Here is a 25,263-nt window from a genome sequence, read left to right as displayed (position 1 = left end):
TCAGGCTCGGTACAACATGATAGAATTTCATGCCGGCTGGGGCGTCGCCCGGTTAAACAAGGCCCCCATTGTTGTCGCCAGAGAACCAGGGCAAACAGCGAAAAGTCAGCTACTGGAACAAACCCTAAAACACACCCCAACTCAATACCATTAGAGTTCAAGATTTGTACTATCAACATAAGAAGCCTGAATGGCAAAGAAATGGAGCTACCTGAGGAACTGGATAAGTACCAGATCAATATAATAGGGGTGACTGAAACAAAAAAAGGCAAAAACTGGTGAGATCTTTCTGAGCAATAAATACAAAATTATATTCAGGCAATGACAATCAAGGAAAAGAAGGAGTAGCCATAGTATTCAACACTAAATATGAGGCTAATCTTCTTGAATGGCAGGCAGTCTCAAGTAGAGTGATGTGGGCAAATATGAGAATGGGGTAACTGGACAAGAGATATTTGTGCCTATGGTCCCACAGAAGATTCTACTAAGGTAGAAGTGGATGAATTATCATCACCATATTCTTGAAATAGTTCTGGAATGCATAGTACTGTTCTCAATTATATCTTCCATAGTCCAAGAAATAATTCTGTTCATGAGGTTTCAGAAATTATGGACAGCCTTAAACTGTTCGAGCTTCCACACTAGTGTGGAGGATGAAAAAGCCACAGCAGCTCTCTCTGAAATTGCCAGAGAGAGATTGCCTTTCCAAGAACATAATATTAGGAGCAATATTAAAAACTAACCACTGTGATCCCTAAATATACTCTAAATCAGTGATGGCGAACCTATGACACATGTGTCAGAACTGACACACTTTGGATGTTGAAAGATATTGGTATTCTAATGAAAAAACTGTGATAATCGTGTAAGATCGCTCTCAGTTAAGGCAAAGGTAGGTTTCGGTTCATTGAAAGAATTATATTTTATAGTGAGCCTATTTCTATTTTATTTTGTGTATAGCTTATTTCTATTTTATTTTGTAACTAGCCTATAAACAAGTGTTTTAAGTTTACGTTTTCTTTCTTGATCATCATAATTTCTGCATAGTCATATGATATTATAAAAACTTATAAAAAAATTATCAATATTATACGATATCAAACTTATAAATACGTGCTTTATATATTATAAACTTAAAGTTTTCATTTGACTTGTGTGTGAAATTCGTTCATGCATGCATTCCAAGTCTCTCAACTGAGTAATACAAGTTCTAAACATGGAGGTGTCACATAATAATAATAAAAACATATTTAAAACCACTTTAACAGATAATATAATTCGCACCAATATTGAATTTATCTGAGTAAATAATGAAAACATTTTTATAGTTGCAATTAATTCAGTAAATTTTGTTAATTAATGCAAATAGTAACAACTTACGATGATGTCACAACAAAACCTACTAAATAGCTGCTATTTAGTAGCATGATAGAGAGTAAAATGTAACTAGGTTGCTACAAATGTACCGGTAATAAATTTGGCAACCCTGCTGAAAGAAGTAGTGGTAGCCTTGCATGGTCTGCCACTTAAGTAATTTGATTTGCTGGTGTATAATTCATTTCCAGTAATTGTTAGTTCTTATTAATTATTACTGCTTAATTACCACTGTATATAATTGTGCTCTTTTTTAATTTGTGAACCCTTTACAATGGCAGCTAGCACTAATAAAAAACTAAAATTATCACAGAAAGGAAGTGGAAGAAATTTCCAAGATGCCTGGACTGAACAATATGGTGTTATTGATAGAGGCGATAAAGTTCTCTGTAAATTGTGTGGTGAGCTATCTTTGAGTAGAACTTGGAATGTAAGAAGACATTTCGAAACTAAGCACAAATGGCTCTTGGAAAAAAACTTTTGAAGAATGCAAAGAATACATATTGCAGCATCTAAAACTTGCAGAATCGCAATCAGGAACTTAATTAAATTTGTTTCAGGACCTTCAAATTTAGTAGCTGCAAGTTACAGTATTTCACATACTATTGTTAATCATGGGAAACCACTTAGTGATGGTGATTATATTAAAGAAGCTTTTGTACAGTGTGCACCATTTGTATTTGAGGACTTTCATAATAAGGAAGCTATTGTAAAGCGCATGAAAGAGTTACTATTAAGTAGGAATACTATTAAAGACAGAGTTATATCAATGAATGCTAGTATAGAAAATCAAATACAACAAGACTTGAACTCATGGCATTGTTTTTCCCATTTGTCTTGACGAAACTACAGATATTACATCATCAGCTCGATTGGCTATTATTGCAAGGTATGTTCACGGTGATTCTATGCACAAGGAATTGATAAAGTGATAAAATTTACCTCAAAATACGACAGGTAAAGACATATGCGACTGTGTTGTTAAAGTGTTCTGTGAGAAACAGATAGATTTATCGAAAATATTTTTGATTACAACTGACGGCACGCCTAATATGGTTGGTCGTAATGTCGGTTTTATCAAACGATTTACAGAATATGTTGGTCATTTCCTGGTTTGTTTTTTTGCATTATACATCAGGCGACAGTGTGTGCGAAATCAGGCTTGAAGGATTTGGATGATGTGATGAGAATTGTGACAAAGGTAACTAATTTTATTGCTGCCAGGGCTTTAAACAAATGAGAATTTAATTCACTTTTAACCTTCCTACCGGCTAGGACGTCTATAGACGTCCAACTAAATCTGGATAAGATTCAGCCCACCTGTTTAAAGAACCTGGATAAGAAGTGCAATTTGACTGTCATGTCCCTTAGAAGGTGTGATAAACCCTCACTCTGAAGAGAAAGGTTAATCGGATTATCTCCCGTTCGTAGCTGCCTCTCAGTTGCCTATAACAAGAAATGGACTTTCTTGTTCCATGCTGGTGAACTGGATTTTAGTTATATATGATAGACTAAAAATAAAGAAATTATTTATATTTTTGTTTTCTCTTTTTATTGTACAATACAATTTTAATTTCTGGACAAAATAAAGGTCTTGCATAATTTCTTCACTTAACCAATTTAATTTTTTATTTTTTTGCGCTAATTTGTTTCTAATCGCTACTAGACAAAAGATTTTTCTTTGTTCTCGAAGAAATTAATTCACGATAATTATTTGGAATATTCTTTTAAAAAAAGAAAAGAAAATTTTTGTACAAAACCATCGAAATCGAATAACACTTAACAGATTTCCTTTAGGACACGCTTGAGCAACTTTGCTTTATAGAGAATAACATGAAATTCTTTAATCATATTACTAAATTTTTTCTTCATGTTGTATAGTAATCTGTACTTTCACTTTCTTGGTTTCCTTGTATAATTGGTCATTACAAAATGAAATTAACAGTTATGATTTAAATTTATATTTTCTGCATAATTCAGATATTTTATTCTCCAATTTTTAAAGTAAGAGATACATTTGCTTATTTTTATCATTCAAAATATGTATATCAAATGTGAAATTTCATTTCCATATTTTTACAATAGAATTGAACTTTATTTCGCCTCTGATAGTTTAACCCCCCCCGTTGCATTACTATCACACACCCGAAAACTGTTATGAAACATAGGTACAGTTTTTATTTAATTCGTTATTTTTCTCTAGTAATTGTTCCACATAACTTTAATTTTTCGATACTGAAACTATGTGGTGATTATTATAAATTAGCAAATTATAAATCAGACAATATACATATTTCCTGATTATTATAAATCAGGAAATTATGTGATATTCAGATACAGGTGAAATTAATATTTAAAATCACTGTCATCCTTCAAATGCAATATCAGAATAAAGAAAGTGAAAAACCCGAAGTTTCGAAATACATTTGGAAAGCCCGCTCTCGAAATGTATTGGTCTACAGACTGGATTCTGAACACGCCAATGTTTCGTGATGTTATGACTGAAAAACAATTCAGTCTCATCATGAAGTATTTGCATTTTCAGAATAATGAAGAATACGATCAGGCAACACATCCTTGCCCAGTCCTCAACAAAATTTATGATTTTCTGATGAAAATCCGTCAAAAATATAGATCACTCTACATTCCTGAGAGAGACTTGAGTATCGATGAAAGCCTATGACTGAAATGTAAGTAGTATATTCCCAAAAAGAAAGCGAAGTATGGAGTAAAATTTTTTATGCTTTGCGAATCGGAAAGTGGATATCTTTGGGATTTCAAACCTTATACGGGAAAGCAAACTGTAATCGAGCACGATAAATATTCGGATCTCCCCTTGTCGATGTGTGCAGTAATGCAGTTACTAGACCCTTTACTGGGGAAAGGTTACTGCATTATAATGGATAATTACTATATATGTATCCTGAACTCGCTGATTTGCTTTTACAGCATCTTACAGATAGTTATGGTACTGTAAATGCAAAAAGGCGAGATATGCCTCCAGATCTGGCTTCAGGAAAGCTATCGAAGGGGGAAATCCGAACTTATCAGCGAGGGAAAGTCTTTGCACTACGTTGGAAAGACAAAAAAGATGTTTTTCTGCTATCTTCCCTGCACAATCCATCAGCGGAATCCGTGGAGAAGCATGGTTTGAAGAAAGAAAAACCCATTGCTGTGTGTGCATACAGCAATGGGTTGAGTCGACTATGGACCAACGACACTATGGGTTGAGTCGACAGGTGCAATCAGCAGCTATCATTCTACTCTGTAATGAGAAAACAGCATAAAAAAATCACAAAAAAGTGTTTGGACATGTTATTTGAATTTTGAAGTGTTTGGATTTTGTTATTTGGAACAGTTTCCTCCTGTACAAGAAAAAATGTTTGTCTACCATAACATATCTAGAATACATTGAAAGTTTATTTTCCACTTGGTTAGAGTATAATAAATTTAGTTTAATCCTTTATCCAAGTGTGAGCAAACAAAGTTTGCGCCTGAAAGTATCTTCAGGACTGGGTTAAGGTGGTACACACCAGGGCAACTCGTTGCAAAGGTGGAGCAAGCTACCAACACTCCTATCCTAGTATCTCCTATAATGCAAAACACATCTCCTTGCGGATATGTCTATTGTTATGCATTAAGGGAAGGGCCACTACCCAGACCGGTTTCGACCTTTATTGAGGTCTCTTCAGTGGGAGCCAGGCCCAAGTCGAGATATCAGGCAGAAGCATTTGCAGGTCATCTCCACCTATAGGAATTGCCAATTGGTGTGCCACCCTTTTTTAATAAATTACTCTGGATTTAGAGAAGGATGTTGAAAGTTTATTTTCCACTTGGTTAGAGTATAATAAATTTAGTTTAATCCTTTATCCAAGTGTGAGCAAACAAAGTTTGCGCCTGAAAGTATCTTCAGGACTGGGTTAAGGTGGTACACACCAGGGCAGGAGATGACCTGCAAATGCTTCTGCCTGATATCTCGACTTGGGCCTGGCTCCCACTGAAGAGACCTCAATAAAGGTCGAAACCGGTCTGGGTAGTGGCCCTTCCCTTAATGCATAACAATAGACATATCCGCAAGGAGATGTGTTTTGCATTATAGGAGATACTAGGATAGGAGTGTTGGTAGCTTGCTCCACCTTTGCAACGAGTTGCCCTGGTGTGTACCACCTTAACCCAGTCCTGAAGATACTTTCAGGCGCAAACTTTGTTTGCTCACACTTGGATAAAGGATTAAACTAAATTTATTATATCTAGAATACAGTACAGAATAGAAATTGCGAAAGCATTGCTGCATGCACATGCACCTTCTTCAGCAAGCAGAAAAACAGGAAATCCTGTCAGACATCTGAGGTTGAACGCTGCTAACTCCAACCATTATCCCGAAAATCTACCACCAACGGCTAATAAAAAAAAAAACCTCCACGCAAATATTATGTATGTAATAAAAAAAATATCAGAAGGGAAACAAAAATCTGGTGCCCTGAGTGTAAAACTGCTTTGTGTGTTTACCCTTGCTTCAAGGTGTTCCACGCTGTTCAAGAATTTTAAATTCTGAACAGTATGAAATAAAAAATGTTTGTTTTCAAGGCCATCAAAACAGTCCTTTTCAGGACTACAAATATTGATAGAGGGATACCCGAATGCACTGTTTCTTTTTCATCTTGAAGGCTAATTTTTAAGTTCTTTTTATGACACAGAGAAACTGGAAAGAGTATTCCAGGTAAAGTATTTCATCAAAACAATAAAAAATAATGAAATAAAATCTACCCTATATATATATAAAATGATAAGCTTTTTTATGTCATGTTTATCGAAACGTTTTGAAACTCAGGGGCTACCCTGAGTGTCGAGTCTTCAAAATTCGAGTCATCAGAATTCAGTGGCTGAACCCCCTTTCGAGTTATCACAATTGAAGGAGAACTGGTCTACCATACCGGAACACGGGGGGTTGGGCACAGCCCCCTAGTTAATAAATGAAATATATAAATAATAACGGGAACATTTTCACCTTGCCAACACTCAACATTGATGTGCTATGGGTTCCAAATTTCTTGTTTCGGAGATATATATATATATATATATATATATATATATTACAAAGTTTTGTAATAACAATTTCTGCTACAATGAAGTTTGGCAGAATCAACAATATTATTACCACCTTATTTCTGTTTCTCGTGTGGTAGAAAAACAGTAAAATGTCACTCTTATAATTATATGAGATGTTATAATGGCAAAAATAGTAAGAAAAAAGTCATTTGCAGTTTCTCTTCAAAACACAAAGAAAGAACATTGTAAATTCAGCCAGTGGAAAAGAAAATACTACATATTTTTCTCCTGTTATCTGATTTTTTTTCTTATAGTTCAAAGAAGAAATCACTGCATATAACATGAAGTCTGCAGGAGGGAAAAAAATCTGGAAATTGGTTACATTATAACGAATAGAGAAATCATGTCAGAAAAATTATTCACGTATGATTCTAATCTCAGCAGACATAACATTTTCTTCTAGATTAGATATCTAAAGTAACTGAACCTTTGCTACTGTTTTACACTAAAATGAATGGGTATGTTCCCCAAGTGATTTACGTTTGTAACAGCTGTCTTGCGAACGATTTATGAAATAAATTATCTGAAATATCCGCAGATTGCTTAGGTCTATATCCCCCCCCCCCCAAAAAAAGAAGATTATGAAACGCATATGCACCTTTTCTTTGAAAATAATTCAAATCCTCTTTTTCAAGATAATTGTATGATTTAATTTCTAACTTTTGATAATAAAAGTGAAACTGATCATTATAAATTAAGCAATTATTTTGGCATAAATAATGTATAAGCATGTAAACGAAATATCAGTATTTCTGTTAGAATATAGGTAATCAACAATCGAAAAGGAAACAAGACATTCTTGACATATTCTGCACTACAGCCTGGGGCACTTTAGTGTTCTTCCCTTTCTTCTCAATAGCACTGAGAGTAATAAGCCTTCAACTTTTCCTCCAGCTAAGAGGATATTACCAAGTATTTAGAAGACGTAAATTATTTCAGAAATAGCTTCCAGCAGCAGAAGTAATATTTAGATTTTTTTAAAGAAAAACAAACAAAAATAATACTACTGAACTTTCTTTTGTGTGGTATGCATATAAACAATTTTGCATGGTGAAAATATAGCATATTATTTCTAAAATTTCACATAATTTCAGCGGGCAGTAGAACAGCTGGTTTTAGATTGCAAATAAATAGAACAGAATTAGAAGTTTCACAATACAATCTGATTGCCGTATATCTTTTGTCAAAATGGTAAAATGAAGTAATTGATTTTGAATGCTGTCTAGAAAAGCTTTCAAACCTGTGAGTTCTAGGAGAGGATAAGGAGGGGGGGGGGAAGCATTAGAAAATCTTCAAAATGAGAAAGAATTTTGAATCATTCCGTATATGATATTTTTCCCATTATATTTTCAACATATCTACGAGGATGTGCACTAGATATTATCGTAATATGCATAATACAAATAAATAAATAAATAAATGACGAAGGCGAAGAATCACTGCTAAAATATCATTGGATATCAATTTTTGATACCAAAAAGACACACAATCGGAAACCGAGTAATGCAATGTAGCATTTTAACATTTTTTTTTATTTTGTCTTTATGAATAACAAAAAATCGTTTTTAAACTGAAATGTGATGATCCATATAATGCTATTTCGCTAGAAATGAAAGAAAAAGGACATATTTATTTCAATAAATATTGTTTAAAAATATAAATATTTGACATAATATTTTCAAAGCAAACATTTGAAAATTCTGAAATTCGAAAAAAAATTATTCAATTATTATACGTAAAGTGAAAGATCAATCAGTGCAACTCTTCCGGTGCACTGATTTGTAGAATTACCAAGTATTTATAAGACGTAGATTATTTCAGAAATAGCTTCCAGCAGCAGAAGTAGTAATATTTAGATTTTTTTAAAAGAAAAACAAACACAAATAATACTACTGAACTTTCTTTTGTGTGATATGCATATAAACAATTTTGCATGGTGAAAATATAGCATATTATTTCTAAAATTTCACATAATTTCAGCGGGCAGTAAAACAGCTGGTTTTAGATTGCAAATAAATAGAACAGATTTAGAAGCTTCACGATGTAATCTGATTGCCGTATATCTTTTGTCAAAATGGTAAAATTAAGTAATTGATTTTGAATGCTGTCTAGAAAAGCTTTCAAACCTGTATAGAAATTTAAAGTAGTTATGCAATTCAGTTCCAGGAGAGAATAAGGAGGGGGGGGGGGGAAGCATTAGAAAATCTTCAAAATGAGCAAAAATGTTGAATCATTCCGTATATGATATTTTTCACATTATATTTTCAACATATCTACGAGGTTATGCACTAGATATTATCGTAATATGCATAATACAAATAAATAAATAAATGACGAAGGGGAAGAATCACTGCTAAAATATCATTGGATATAAATTTTTGATACCAAAAAGACAATCGGAAACCGAGTAAGGCAATTTAGCATTTTAACATTTTTTTTTATTTTGTCTTATGAATAACAAAAAATCGTTACTAAATCTGAAATGTGATGATCCATATAATGCTATTTCGCTAGAAACGAAAGAAAAAGGACATATTTATTTCAATAAATATTATTTAAAAATATAAATATTTGACATAATATTTTCAAAGCAAACATTTGAAAATTTTAAAATTCGAAAAAAAATTATTCAATTATTATACGTAAAGTGAAAGAACAATCAGTGCATCTCTTCCGGTGCACTGATTTGTAGAATAAAATACACCAAATTCACTATCACTAAATAGATTCATTGCAAAAGCAGATCAGTGGGCATTTCAGGATTGATTTTTTTTTCACATATGTGAAATTGGTTTAAATTTTTGGGAAGAGACACAATAAATCATTTTAGAGGCAAGAAAGGTCAAATAACTTAGGACAGTAAATGAAATTCTAAGCAACACAATAGACGCAAAGACAGGTGGAGGGGACACAAAGGTCACTCAGCAACAGTTAATCCACTAATGCTATAGAATAGCCGTAACGAGATTAACGGCTGAGGAAGGTAATGGCATGATAAAAGGTAGAATGCCGACGAAGTTTTGATCCATGAAAAAAGCTAGGGAGTGTTGAATATTTCATCCACACCGGCCGGTTGGGAGGTTAAGCGAAGTTGAATCAGTGTACAATGGTCTATTAATGTACAATAATATTAGATTGTTGAGTCGTGGCCAAGTACTTGAACGGTTTGTTGAATGTTTAAATGAAATTAAATTATATTTAAATGCGAAGGGCATGGCGCACGAATTTTCTCAGTTGAACGATTCTGCTTGGCTCAGTAAGCTGATGTTTTTTTTCACAGATTTTTCATTGCACCTAAATGAACTTAATATACAATTGCAAGGTTTCGGAATGTTATGTTTGGAACGATCAAGAGTTTGAGAATAAACTCAAAATAATTCAACGTGATTTAGAAAGTAACAATTTTAAGTATTTCCCAAGAGTGAAAATTTTTTTTAACGAAACCACCCCCAAAAATTGTGAACAACATATCAATCTATCGAAGTTCTAAAGTCAGTAACTGAGCAGTTTTCTTCTAGATTTGAGCAATTTCAAATGTTGGAACAAACAATCCAATTCATAAAGTATTCAGATGAAACAGAATTGCTTGGCCACGACTCAACAATCGAATATTATTGTACATTAATAGACCATTGTACACTGATTCAACTTCGCTAAAAGTGAAATTAAATTCTCGTTTGTTTAAAGCCCTGGCAGCAATAAAATTAGTTACCTTTGTCACAATTCTCATCACATCATCCAAATCCTTCAAGCCTGATTTCGCACACACTGTCTCCTGATGTATAATGCAATGGAAACAAACCAGGAGATGACCAACATATTCTGTAAATCGTTTGATAAAACCGACATTACGGCCAACCATATTAGGCGTGCCATCAGTTGTAATCAAAAATATTTTCGATAAATCTATCTATTTTTCACAGAACTTTAACAACACAGTCGCATATGTCTTTACCTGTCGTGTTTTGAGGTAAATTTTATAACTTTATCAATTCCTTGTGCATAGAATCACCGTGAACATACCTTGCAATAATAGCCAATCGAGCTGATGATGTAATATCTGTAGTTTCGTCAAGACAAATGGAAAAACAATGCCATGAGTTCAAGTCTTGTTGTATTTGATTTTCTATACTAGCATTCATTGATATAACTCTGTCTTTAATAGTATTCCTACTTAATGGTAACTCTTTCATGCGCTTTACAATAGCTTCCTTATTATGAAAGTCCTCAAATAAAAATGGTGCACACTGTACAAAAGCTTCTTTAATATAATCACCATCACTAAGTGGTTTCTCATGGATCTTAAATTAGATGGCTTTGAGTGGTTGGATTTAAAAGATCTAGAAATGCAACTAGCTAACTTCCAGTGTAATCCTATCTGGAAAAGAAAGTTTATTGCTCTTAGAAATGAATTAGAAGAATGTGAGAGTAGGAATGTCTGCATGATACCTGCTGTGTCCAATTCTTGTTTTTTTTTTGTACAATGGTTGTATTTTATTCAATCTTCTCTAACCTAAACCTTCTTCTATATTAACCTTATTCTATCAATATCCTACCGCCATTTATGTTGTAACTTTTTCTTCCTTATTATAACTATCCTACCGCTGCGCCATTTATGTTGTGTCGCTTCTTATTCACACTTATTTTGAACCTTTGTTGCTTTATCTCCGTAATACACTATCGGGTAGCACGTGGTACCTCTGAGGGACAATGGAATTTCCTCGAGATAGAGGCAGTACCAGAGCGTCTAAGATTTACCTCTCGTAAAACACCAAGAAATTTATTTGTTTCGCTGCGCCACTTAGCGCTATTAGATTATTAAACATTGACAATCAAGTGGTAATCTCTGGACAGTACTTAATGATGCCTATCAACTCTGCAGACGTTTCCAAAATATCCCCTTTTCAAATATCCCCTTTAATATCCCGCATAGGTTCGCATTAATATTTTATAAGCGGTGCATCGGATTCCAGAAATCACAGAAAGTCTTTGTTAGAATCAAAAGCAAGGTTTATTATATTCAAAAGTTAATACACATAATAACATAAATTAAAATCCCATCTTAAGGGAGTTCCAGACAAGGTATATAAAGTTCAAACACTACTATTATACTAAAAAAAAATATACAGTAGCTTCCTAAAGTATGAATTATATTAACCTTCGCTAATGCATTAATCATGTACTATTATCACAATCAATCTAAGACTCCGTAGCTCTGTCAGACTACACAAGATAACATTCATATCTTTCACAATCTCTTTATATTATGCCAATTCTTTACCCTAAACATATCCTTAAATTCATTCAATATAAAGGCGAACATTAACACAACGACAGATAGTAAGGTAAAATCAATATTCTTCTAAAGTCCTAGCAATACAATCCTATCCTAGATCATTAACGTTCTTCTATAACATATTAACGTGACACAAATCTTTCATTCCTATTCAGTATAACACAAGCAAAGTCTACTTATCTTCCCTTTTCGGTTCTTTAGTGCTTCATAGGTTCACAGGAAACTGGCCTTCTGTGGACTGCTGGACTTGCTTCTTTTCGCGGCGAATACGGCCACCAAAACCCGCGACTGTCCATCGGGATCCGTCCGACATCGAGGCACTCGCGTCCCACGTCGCCACGAAGGCGAACACACCAGGAAAATCCAGGAACAAAAAGGGGCTTGTTACAGGGTCGCATGACCCTTATATTTCCCCTATTCTTCTCGGCGATTCTTGCCCCTTTCGATTTCCGGCCGACTCACACTTGCTATTACGTCACAGCATCCATTCTCTGCCATGCTCATTGCACGTACACTGACGTCATGGTTTACTTGGGCGAGCCGCTCTTTCACGTTACAACTCCGTAACCTTTGGACTTGACTCCCCCCCCCCCAACTGTTGAATTTGTGCTTACATTTTATAATTCTTTTATACATATTTTATAATGATCTGCTAATGTTTTACGCTTTCAATATTAAATTAACCGCATTCATGAATGGCACAAAATTCATACTTATTTAACCTTTTCATAACAGAACACACTTGATATATATATATATATATACATATTACTTATTTTACACTTAGAGGCAATTTACTGTATTTATCTCATTCTTTTGTTTGGAAAAGCATGTTAGACTGTGATAAGATAGGAATTCATAAATTTCCACTCTATCACAATCTAACATACCTTGTGTAAAAATTCAGAATGTGAAATTCTAAGCATGTGGAATAGTCTTCCCGAAAACTTTCATGCTCTTAAAATCTTTGCTAAAGCTCTTCTAACAATTTTCTCATCTACGTACTCTTGTGAAACTCTATTTTCTGCCTTAAATAATATCAAATCGAAAGGGAGAAATAGATTGAGCAATGATTTAAGTGATGCCTGTGTAGCATTAAAATGTACACATATAGCCCTTCTATAAAGCAACTTTCTACCAGTACTCAGCAACAGAAAAGTAATTAAATGTAAGTTTGTAATTTCACTTTATTAAATGAATTGTATAATATGAATTCATAGATTTTATATCAATGTCTTATTAAATAAATAGCCTAATATGATAAGTATAAGTCACCATCTATGATTATGTAGTTAAATTTATAATGCATGTATGCAAGTGGCACATCAACAGCATCAATATTTTAAAAAAAAAAGATGTTTGCCACACCTGAGTAAAAAGGTTTGCCATCACTGCTCTAAATTGTTTCAGATTTTTACTTTTTTTCTTATATATTGTGAAAACCATGAGCTTGTGCCTCAAATGAAATACAAAACATTTAAAATTTCCCATTTTTAAGAAACACCATAGTATATTATTTTGTAGTGAAGTTCATATCATCTTCAAGTGTCAGCAACACTTGCAGCATGGAAGAAATTAATTCTTATGCCACTATGGAGAGTAATCCTAACTAAACATTAATTGTATGGCACCAAACTGATGTCTTGACAGGGTATCATTTATCTAAGATTCCTGCAAGACAAATTGCTGATATTGTTACATAAATGTATCTTTGACTGCATGGTATCACAGTTTTATCATGTTGGAAAAAATATATACGTCGTGATAAAAAAACTTTTTACATTTTTTTCCTCTTCAATGAAAACACAAGATTGGTCCATAGAATTGGCTTCTTGGATTTCAAGAACTTATAACTCTCTAGATTTTTGTCTATAAGATTCAATGAAAGAGTCAGGGCACCAATCAAAGTGGAAAGACAGCAGTGCATTGTTGGTCATATTTTAAATTCTACAGCCTGTATTGAAAATCTATTATAAACATGACTTGTAAATGCTTCATCAAATACAGATACACGTATATATTTCTTTATCATTGAAGACTTCATTTTTAAGAAGTCATATAGCCATAACTTTTATGTGTTTGACTGTGTTCATATGTGATTATTTGTTATTTCAAAAATGTTATTACTGGAAAATATACAATACATTTTAGTGAAATTTGGTCCTGAAAGAGTTTCATTTTATTTAGGAGCTGTTTAAGAGACTAGTTCCTCATCATTGTTTGGGCTCTATTTGGTCACGAAGAGATAGGACTAAAGGATGGAATATATCGCCCATTACTGTTACAGCAACAGTAAATCAGTTTAATGCTGTCTCCCTGCGTGTGATTTCAACAATACTCTCAGATCCTTCTCTGAGGCCATCATCACGAGCAAAGATTATTGCCAAGTGGATTGACATTGCACAAGTTAGTCAAATTTTTTGGTTTCTGTAGAGAACTCTGATAGTACTATGAAAATATTACATTCTTACTAACATCCTAAGGGCAGTTTTCCTCTAAATTAATCCGTTACTTGTTTAGATCTTATATTTTGGTTTTCTAACACATTTCTAATCCCATCAGTCCACATAGATCTTGGTCTTCTTCTGGATCTTTTCCTGCCATCAAGCACTTGTTTTGCTAAACCTTCCTCTTCCATTTTGATTAAGTAACCATACTACTTGAAATTATTTCTGCTCACATATTCTGGAATGCTTACAATGTCAAATTCCTTGCTAATACCTTCATTTTAGTATGATTTGGCAACTGTGATGCCATCTGCACAATCATTTAATTTTTCTCAGACCTATCATATGTGGTCTATTTTAGAAACTGTTTTATTTCTAAACCAGCTCTCAGATCCATAAGAAATTGGTTTTGTATACTGTCTTTTGTAGTTTAGTGTTTTGGCTAATTCAGTTTCATCATTATCAATTTCCTGATATGTACTCCCAAGGAGTGTTAAGGTTACTATAACATCACTACATGATTAAGTTTGCATTATTATTAATCTCATATCAACAATTTTCTTCCAAATCAATCTATTACTTGTGAGCACTCCAATATTGTCATATCTAACATTTTGTACTTCTCAGGCACTTCTGACCGAATCAATCCACCTAGACCTTGGACTTCCTTTGGGTCTCTCCCGTGCACTCTTGCATCCTGAACTAGCTGTCTAGCCTGCACACTGTTTGAACAGAGGAAGTTGTTCTTGCTTGGCACTGCATAGGTCATAGTCATCTTATGCACTCCTTTCTACTGAGGTGACGATAAGCATATGTGTGAGATTTGCAATTCTGGACTATCTAGAACTCATATTTCAATCAACTCCTTGTTTTGCCAATGAGCAGAGTCATTATTTTAGCCACTTTTATAATCTGAGCCCTACACACTTAAGTGGATTTTATCAGACTCATCAACTATCAACCTGGTTTTTAAGTTTTTACAGAGTATTAATCTGTACCACCTTATATAAATTATATACTTATTAATCTTAAGTTATAACTCAAAATTTTATGTACATTTTAGGAATTTTAAATAAGCTCTTTATACACGTTTTACATTTGTTTTTCTACACTGATTTTATGCTATCTTGCTTATTAGTAAGACAACAAGGAGTTATTGCTTCACTAAAAATATTAGTAAATGTTGCATTTATGTTGTTATTATTTTGACTTTCATATTTTTTTAAACCTATATAAGCTGCTTATTTATTACATGTGGTTTGGCCATCCTTGCACCATTAAACCCAATAAACAAACAGCTATGATGTTAGAATCTGTCATGGTGGATTTTTTTATTAATGTTTTAAATTGTAGAGAATTGTTAATAGATTAATAGGTAGGAGAGTTGCCTGTGAGGAAATAAGTGACTTGGATAAATGTTTGACCAGTTTATAGTTGGGATGGTTTATTCTGTCTACTATTGGATGAAGGAAGTATTAGATTTGTGAATTTTAGGAACCCCTTATTTCAGGAGTGGTTTGATATAAGTTTTAAGATTTTTGGTAATTTCTTTGAGTCAAGAAGTAACATTTTTTAATAATGCATACACTTATTTTCTTTTAGGATTTTGTAGAATTTCAATCTATAATCTGATAAGTAGAAGCGTCCTTAAGGAGGTGACTAATTTTGCTGTTGTAATTTTCTTGGTCCATAATAAATTGCATTTCCTTTATCTGCATTTGTTACAATAATTTGTTTGTTCCTATATAACTTGTTATTGCTGACCTTCATACCATATCTTAAAACAGTTATTCAATTGAGTCAGGGAATCTTGCAGAATTGTAGCAGATTTATTTAGAAGTATAACATCAACCGCATAAAGCAAAGAGCTGACGTTAACATCTCCAATTTTGATATCAGATTTAATACCACTTTCCTTCATAAGTGATCCATATAGATAATGAATAACAGACAGGATAATGTACATCCTTGTCTGACACCAGATTTAACATTAAACCGTCTTCCTATACTTCAATTCTAATTGCTGACTTACAACTCAAATAAAGACTAAGTATTGCTTGATATAATGCCCCACTGACACCATACAACTGTAGCAAAATCAACCATCATACATACAAATCCTATCATACCTCTCCTTGAATCCATTCACCATCAGGAAACTCACAACTAATTCTAGCAATCCATTCCACTCACTCACCACTCTCCATGCAAAAAATCTGGTCTGCACACCCTTACTAACCACACTCTTTCACAGATGGCCCCTAGTTCTATATTTTGTCATATATTGAAAAATTCCACTTGCCTCAATTTTATAAAACCCCTTTAATATCTTAAAGGTTTCTATCATGTCCCCTCCCTTTTCTGCCTATCAACTAAACTTTGCAACCCACAAACCTTCAACCTATCCTCATCGGAAGTATTTCACAGACCTGTCACCATCTTAGTCACTCATCTCTGAATCTTTTCATCCACCTCCTGGTCTCCAAGAAACCCAGGTGACAAAATCTGTGCACAGTAGTCAAGATGTGCCTGAATCATAGCATTGTAAAGAGAGATAACTTCCCTACTTTTATTTGTTAGTGATTTTCAACATCTAAATAATCCTTTGAGATTTTTTATCAACTTTTGCAATGTGCCCTCTGAACTTTGTCCATCATTATTCCCAAGTTAATTATCCCTAACTGGCTTCAGGAAATTTATCTGCATAAATTTCCTGAAACCAGTGTGATACACCATAATGCAACGCTTTTCAATGTGAAGTATTCAACCTTACATTTTGCAACATTAAAATTGACAATCATTACCCTTTGCCCACAATGCCAGTTTATTTAAATCATCCTGCAGGATATCTACATTACCTTTATCAACTATTGCTCTCCCCAGCTTTGCATCATCAGCAAACAACTGAATATCCCCTCTTAAATCTTTCCCTATGTCGTTGATATACAAATTAAAAAGTAGTGGCCCTAGTACTGAACCCTGCAGTACTCCACTAGTCACCATCATTCTCCTAGACTCCACCCCTACCATATACTACTCTCTGGTGTCTGTCCCTCAGCCATTCCCCTATCCATGCTACTATCATATCCACATTTTTCCACATCTGTAGACATGCTGTCTACATTTTTGATATCTATAAGTGTCATTACATTATCGGTTTCACAATGTGAATTTGATAATGTAGTGGCATTACCAAGCAAATTTTGTGCACAGCTGCTATTCTTGTTTGGGTAACGTTTGTTTCTGTAGGAAGTTTTCGATATTGAGACCACATTGTAATATAAGGAGTTTATTAAAAATAAACAATTAAAACCCAACAAGTTTCATAAGACTTACGTCATCGGTTGTAGTGGTACATAAAAGTTTTGCACAACAAAAGCTTATTAATAATTAACTACACATATTAGATGTTTTTGATAACTTCACAACTGTTAAATAATTGATAAACCAGAGTAAAGTAACTCTTGCAACCTTGATGTTACACTTGATCACAACTTCACACACCAAGCATTTGGAAAAAACAAAGTTCAAGCTGCCATGAACAATATCATAAACAAGCTTACAGGCACAACTCTTGGAATATCAGCCGTGACTGTGGTCTTTTCAATAGAAGAGTATCGTTTGCCAGTTTGGAGCCACACAACATTTGTAGGCACACAGCCCAACATAAAAATTAGAACCATCTCTGGTATCTTAAGGTCTACTCCTCTCCCATGGTTGCCTGTCCATTCCCAAATTACTCCTCCATGTTTCAGAAGAGAAGCTACCATCAAAGAAATCAATAAAATCAAATAGCATCAACTTCCCATACATCAATACCCCACTCCAGCTGGTCACCTTATCTCCAGATCTCCCATCTAGCTTGTGGAGATTTCAGATAATTGTTCCCAGAACTGGTGGAGAATTCTCTGGAATGAACTATAAGTACCTGATCATAGATCCAACTGTCAAAACCTCCAAGATTCAATCTGCCTTGACACCTCTGGTGCCAGCTAAACAGATTTAGGACTGGACAAGGCAATTGTTCCCACTTACTACATCTGTGGGGAATTTCATAAGTCACCCTTGTATGCTTGTGGTACTGTGCAGACTAATATCATTGATGAATTCCCCTATACACTCCTTAATTGGAGGCCTCAGGAACTTGCATTTAGCCTCAAATAGTGCCTTAAATTGGTTAATTGAACTATCAATCTATATATAGTTTGCTCATTAGTTTCTTGTATTTTTATCCATATGCTAAATAAACATCTATGGCTGTAGCTAGATATTGTTAGATGAAACCAAATTTGGAAAGAGAAGAGAATGCATTGTTTCATTAGGATAAATTTAGATTGTGAGACCAATTACTGTATTTGCCGGTGTATAAGATCCACCGGCATATAGGATGCACCCCCTTTTTTATACACATTTTTTAGGAAGAAAACTGTATCACTGAATATTATAATGAATTTACAGTATTTCAAATATAAAGTAATAAGTAGGTCTACTTTCAGCAAATACCCAATCTAACTAGGAAAGAGTACCCACCTTTTAATCGTCAAAACCCAGACATCTCCATAGCTAAATGAAGAGACACTTGAAACCTCTTCTAAATTAGAATCAAGTCCTCGTATACAGCAAATTTTCCTCTCTACCATCTAGTGCATTACTAATTCCACACTTCTTAAATGATTTAACCACTGTCTCAGTTTTCACAGCATCCCATGAAGCTTTGACCCACTCACAAACTTGCAAAATGCTAGGCCTCTTCCTTCTTCCTCATGGCATAACCTCAAAATCTGAAGACTGTATCCAGCTGTTCCACTTCTCCTTCATAAATCCCTTAAATGGTTTATTAATACAGACATCTAAAGGTTGAAGCTGAAGCTGACTAGTTAGACCTCCTGGAATTACAGCTAACTGAGTTTTCAATTCCTTGAGTGAATGATGTAATCACAAAAAAGATATTTATTTAACCAAATATTTCGGTCTGGAAATAGCAGACCATCGTCAGTGGTATTACAAGAACAGTTTAAAAAATACAAGCTAGAATACTAACAATAGATCGTTAAAATTAGAACATGGCACGTAATGTTATATCACTAAGTATGAAACGGAATATTTTGAAATAGAAACATGATTGAATTTGCTATTAAAAAAAAAAATTAATTAATGAGTAATCTTGATTAGACTTTCCCAGATTTTTGATATAGATATACAGTCATTACGATTCAGGTTGGGGCGATGGAGCAAGGCCTCCATGCTTTCCTTGAACAAACGTTCGAACCTATAACGGGATCTATGTAAGAGGCGAGTCCTGGACCAAAGGATGCTGTGGTCAGTTTCAATCCCATGTTGAGCCAATCCAGACTTTTCAGGTTTGTTGTGAAGAATGGATGATTGATGTTCTTGGATTCTTTTTTCAAGAGAACGTCCAGTTTGTCCAAAATAAGAGAGATCACAGTTGCACGGAATTTCATAAACTCCGGGAAGAGATAAAGTTGAGCGTTTGTCTTTAGGAGAAGGAAAATGAGAAGACAATTTGTTAATAGGTTAATACGTAGTTGTTAAATCATATTTCTTTAAAATTCTTGCTATAGGTTCTGAAATACCGGAGATATAAGGAATAGGCACTCGACGTATTGAAACTTTGTTGTTTTGTGGAGGATTATAAGAATTGAGAAGACGTTGAGTACTTTTTTCAGAAAAGCTATTGAGTTTCATGTGTTGTTGGATAGTAGAAAGTTCTTTCTATAGATAATCAAAAGTAGAACAATTAGTTTTGGCTCTTCTGATGAGGCATTTTATAATTCCTGTTTTTTGACATGGATGATGGGCTGATTCTTTAAGAACATAACGACCTGTGAATGTTGGTTTCCTGTACACTGTAGTTGTAAGAATATTTGAAGGTGATCGGATGAGGAGAACGTCTAAAAAAGATAACTGGTTGTTTTCTTCTAATTCCATAATAAACTTTATGCGATGATGCAAGGAATTAATACTGTTTAAAAAGGATGGTAAAGCGTTTTTGCTGTGAGGCCAAATAGTAAATATGTCATCTATATATCTTACCCAAAAAGATGGTTGAGGGAAAATAGATGTGAAGAGGACTTTTTCTAAATGTTCTAAATAAAAGTTGGCTAAAGCCGGAGAAAGAGGACTTCCCATGGCCGTTCCTTCTACTTGGCTATAAAATTTGTTTTGACATACGAAATCGAATAGTTTTATAATATCTTGAGGAAAGATGTCAGCAAGTAATTTTAAAGTTTCCTTGAGAGGTACATTGGTATATAAAGATTCTATATCAAAACTAACCATAAGATCTGTAGGTTAATGAGACATTTTTTAATTTTTCTAAGAAATCTGAGGAGTTTTTTAAAAAAGAATTAGCGTTGCCCATGTAAGATTTCAATAATTTAGCTAGATATTTCGCTATACAGTAAGTAGGAGAATCAATACAATCTACTATTGGACGAAAAGGATAGTCAATCTTATGGATTTTTGGAAGGCCATAAAATCTAGGAGCTCTTGGAAAATGAGTTTTAAGTCTTTCAATTGTGTCTTTATCCAAACTGATGACTTCATCAAGGAGAAAATTTAATTTCTTTAGTTGTCTGTTGGTTGGATTATAATCAATTTTTGATATGTGGAGTGATCTCGAAGCAAAAGAGAAAGTTTTCTTCTGTAATTTGCTGAGTCCATAACTACTGTTGCTTTTCCCTTGTCAGCTTTAGTGATAATGAGGTGATTATTTTTTCTCAAGGACTGTAAAGATTTCTTTTCAGAAGGAGATATGTTGGAAGGAGGAAGTTTAGCCTTAAGCCTTAAAAAATGTCTCATTACAACCTACAGATCTTATGGTTAGTTTTGATATAGAATCTTTATATACCAATGTACCTCTCTCAAGGAAACTTTAAAATTACTTGCTGACATCTTTCCTCAACAACATGAAACTCAATGGCTTTTCTGAAAAAAGCCATTGAGTTTCATGTTGTTGAGGTGCTCAACGTCTTCTCATTTCTTATAATCCTCCACAAAACAACAAAGTTTCAATACATCGAGTGCCATTTCCTTATATCTCCGGTATTTCAGAACCTATCGCAAGAATTTTAAAGAAATAAGATTTAACAACTACGTATTCACCTATTAACAAATTGTCTTCTCATTTTCCTTCTTCTAAAGACAAACGCTCAACTTTATCTCTTCCTGGAGTTTATCAAATTCCGTGGAACTGTGATCTCTCTTATTTTGGACAAACTGGACGTTCTCTTGAAAAAAGAATCCAAGAACATCAATCATCCATTCTTCACAACAAACCTGAAAAGTCTGGATTGGCTCAACATGGGATTGAAACTGACCACAGCATCCTTTGGTCCAGGACTCACCTCTTACATAGATCCCGTTATAGGTTCGAACGTTTGTTCAAGGAAAGCGTGGAGGCCTTGCTCCATCGCCCCAACCTGAATCGTAATGACTGTATATCAAAAAAAAAAAATCAGCTAACGCCTTTTTATTCCTGTATATACGGGAGTAGGCGAGGCCATTTAGCCCTATCTAACTTTTGGAGACTGAGTGGGCAGTTCAATCTCCACTGGTACCCAATCAGAGACAGATGGCCCAAGGCTATCACTAATTAAGCGGTAAGCAGTGAAGAGAGACGGCTCAAATGTGCCGCCATCTCGTGGTCTCTAACCCTAACACAATATATTTAATGTCTGAAATAATGTGGGTTCTACGGTCGATTTTTTTGAGTTTACAGGACGAAAAACCCGAGTTTCCAGGAGGAAAAACCTGCTTGCCCGTGCCAGAGATCGACTAACTCGGGAACCGGTCGAAAAAAGGCTTAGAAAAATTTCCTCTAGTCGCCGACTAGACTCGAAACCAAGACTTCCTTCGTGCGGCCTAGCGCGGTGGTGTGCAAACGCCACATCCACTGAGCTACACAGGCTCTATCTATATCAAAAATCTGGGAAAGTCTAATCAAGATTACTCATTAATTAATTAATTTTTTTTTTTAATAGCAAATTCAATCATGTTTCTACTTCAAAATATTCCGTTTCATACTTAGTGATATAACATCATGCGGAGTGTTCTAATTTTAACGATCTATTGTTAGTATTCTAGCTTGTATTCTTTAAACTGTTCTTGTAATACCACTGACGATGGTCTGCTATTTCCAGACCGAAATATTTGGTTAAATAAATATCTTTCTTGTGATTACGTCATTATATCATTCAGTCTTATGTCGCAAGTATCCTTGAAACAACAATTCCTTCAGTTTATTTTTAACATCTTCTGTTCTGTGAGTACGAAACTGATCCCATACTAGCAGGGCAGGCTTCTTCAACAGCCCGCCAGGGCGCCTAGACCAAATTTTATCTATCCATAACTTCATTCCTCCTCCATCCATCCAGCCTTTTGTGTGAACATGTACAAACACTCCTTCAAGCAGTTTTTCTTTGGGTAGCGTCTTCCTTTTAAAAATCAATAGTGGCGGTAATTTTGTCCCATCAGCACAGCAAGATAAAACAACCATGTAGTGAGTTTTTTTGTGCTCCGAAGTTTTAATAGTAACACTTTTAGTGCCCTTGGAATCTACGGTTTTGTTTGAGGGCACATCAAAAGTCATTGGCACCTCGTCCATGTTTCCTATTTGCACAAGTTCGAAATTTTCTTGTTTCCTTGCGTTAATGACGAATCGATGAAATTCAATAATTTTTTCTTTATATTCAGCTGGCATCTTTTGCGATATTTTTGTTTCAGTCTGCATACATGAATCTGGAACACCATGATGCTGATCCAGTAAAGGTGGCAATCCCTCTGTTAGTGGCTATCGCTTTCACTTGATGAATAATCATTTTTGTAGATACTGAAAGTCCTGCTTTTTTGTGGTCAAAAATCCAAGTATTCAGTTCTGCCTCAAGTTCTGGCCATTTTGAAGTTCCACTTCGTAGGTTATGTTTACTGTGAATTGCTTTTTTTAGATTTTCTTCCTGATTCCACCAAGATCTTATATCAGTTTTTCAGTTGGGGGTGGCCCGAATTGCCTCTCTGCAGCCCTGTTTCCATGTTCTTTAGCATATGCAATTACACGTAGCTTGTATGCAATATTGTAGCAATGCTGACGTTTTTCAGCCAGAATTTGCCAAGAAATTTAGAGAAAATTGAATGGCAGAAATTTATCACTGTTCACAACAACTGTGACAACATGCGCATCCACTGAACTCTACATAATTGGGATGCTCTCACACACCGCAAGTAAGCAAGAGAAATCGCATAACTCAGAACAGAGAAAATTTCCAGAAATGAAAGTTATAAAAAAACTGAGTATCGATGTATAAGACGCACCCTGTTTTTCAGACCTATTTTCAAAGAAAAAAAGTGCATCTTATACGCTGCAAATACAGTATTACCTATTCTGAGCAGTATTTCAAGACATTATGATGCTTAATAAAGAGACTAATATAAAAATTGGTGTTGGGAGCATGTAGTGGAAAGTAATGATATTATGGCTTTATTATAAAAAATATAAGAAAAAGCAATATCTTGTTAATAGGGTGAATTGAATTTGGGAAATACTAACTAGGAGAATGAAATAGCTGATAGTATGGGCAGCATATTTTTGGAGAAGCTTTGGTGATGGTTATATGAAGTAACGTGTACATGAACCTACCGAAGAGGATAGGATCATGGATTTTATCCAGAAAATTATTGATAAGTCATATTAATTTACTTGTCTGGTTAGCTGAGTGTATGGCACTTCCTTCCTCCATCTCAATAGGTTCAGTTCAAATCATATTTCAAGCATTGATGTGTGTAAATGATTTTTTTAGGTCACAGATAAATTTTATCATCACTAGGAAAAGTTATTTAACCCTTTAACACATTAACTGTCGTGATACTCATTTTTTTTCTATCTTCACAGGCTACTGCACTGAATTGTCATATTATGTTATTCTAGTGATTATTTCACTTAACCATGCTGTGAAAACAATTTTTTGTTTAGACAATTATTCAAAGTGACATGTGCGTTTCACATATAACCTATCTACCAAGTTTGGATTTCTTAATGTATTTGTTTACCAAGTTGTTGTGACTGGGGTGCTTAAGGGTCAAAGCTGTATAACTGAGAGGAGACCTCCACATAGCCTTTAAAGGAATGCGGAGAACCGACCAGGGCTTCTGACCTAATGTCCAATCCTCACCTTCTCGTGGTGCACCCTGTTGGGTATCTACTTGGATACTGAACAAACGAGGATGGGCTGGCAATTTGGGATTTAGCCGACCAAATTGTATTCTTATTGGTTAAACCAAAATAAAAAATCATGGTACAACATGACAATTTCAGGCCAGCTGGGGCGTCGCCCAGTTAAACAAGGTTTGTTTTCGCCAGGGAACCAGGGCGAACAACGAAAAGTCAGCTACTGGAACAAATCTGAAAACAAACTCCAACTCAACATCACCAGATTTAAAGATCGGTATACTATCAACGTAAGAAGCCTGAATGGCAAAGAAATGGAGCTAGCTGAGGAATTAGATAAGTACCAGATCGACATAATAGGGGTGGCTGAAACAAAAAAGACAAAAACCGGTGAGATCTTTCTGAGCAATAAATACAAAATGTTATATTCAAGCAATGACAATCAAGGAAAAGAAGGAGTAGCCATAGTATTCAACACAAAATATGAGGCTAATCTTCTTGAATGGCAGTCAGTCTCAAGTAGAGTAATATGGGCAAATATGAGAATGGGGAACTGAACAATGAGACTTATTTGTGCCTATGGTCCCACAGAAGGTTCTACTAAGGTAGAAGTAAAGGAATTTTTTGAGGCTCTTGAGAAAGCTACTGACACAATGAAAAAGGAAAAGTTGGTCCTTGTTGGGGATCTAAATAGCAGAGTAGGAAGTGATTGTCAGACATATAAAAATGTTTTGGAAAAATTTAGAGAAAAGAGCAAAGCTAATAATAATGGCAAATATCTGTTGGATTTCTGCTCAGGACATGGAGACTGGTTATTACTAACACCTCTGTACACCCTGGTGCAGGACACCAGA

At 34.5% G+C, this 25,263-nt stretch overlaps 1 protein-coding gene across 1 annotated transcript in view; it reads left to right on the top strand.

Annotated features, from left to right (window-relative positions):
* Rgl (Ral guanine nucleotide dissociation stimulator-like) overlaps positions 1–25,263 on the top strand; it is a 240,729-nt gene that overhangs the window by 85,621 nt on the left and 129,845 nt on the right. The window contains exon 7 of the mRNA XM_090395825.1: positions 13,967–14,185. Coding sequence (XP_090251951.1) covers positions 13,967–14,185 — 219 coding nt within the window. The remainder of the gene's footprint in view (positions 1–13,966; positions 14,186–25,263) is intronic.

The sequence above is a fragment of the Typopeltis vanoorti genome, chromosome 1 (assembly GCF_054136105.1).
Source record: "Typopeltis vanoorti isolate ZY-2024b chromosome 1, IOZ_Tvanoo_1.0, whole genome shotgun sequence".
NCBI classification, from domain to species: domain Eukaryota; kingdom Metazoa; phylum Arthropoda; class Arachnida; order Uropygi; family Thelyphonidae; genus Typopeltis; species Typopeltis vanoorti.
The sequence above is the reverse complement of the archived record's forward strand: the minus strand, read 5'-3'. Positions and strand labels throughout refer to the sequence as shown.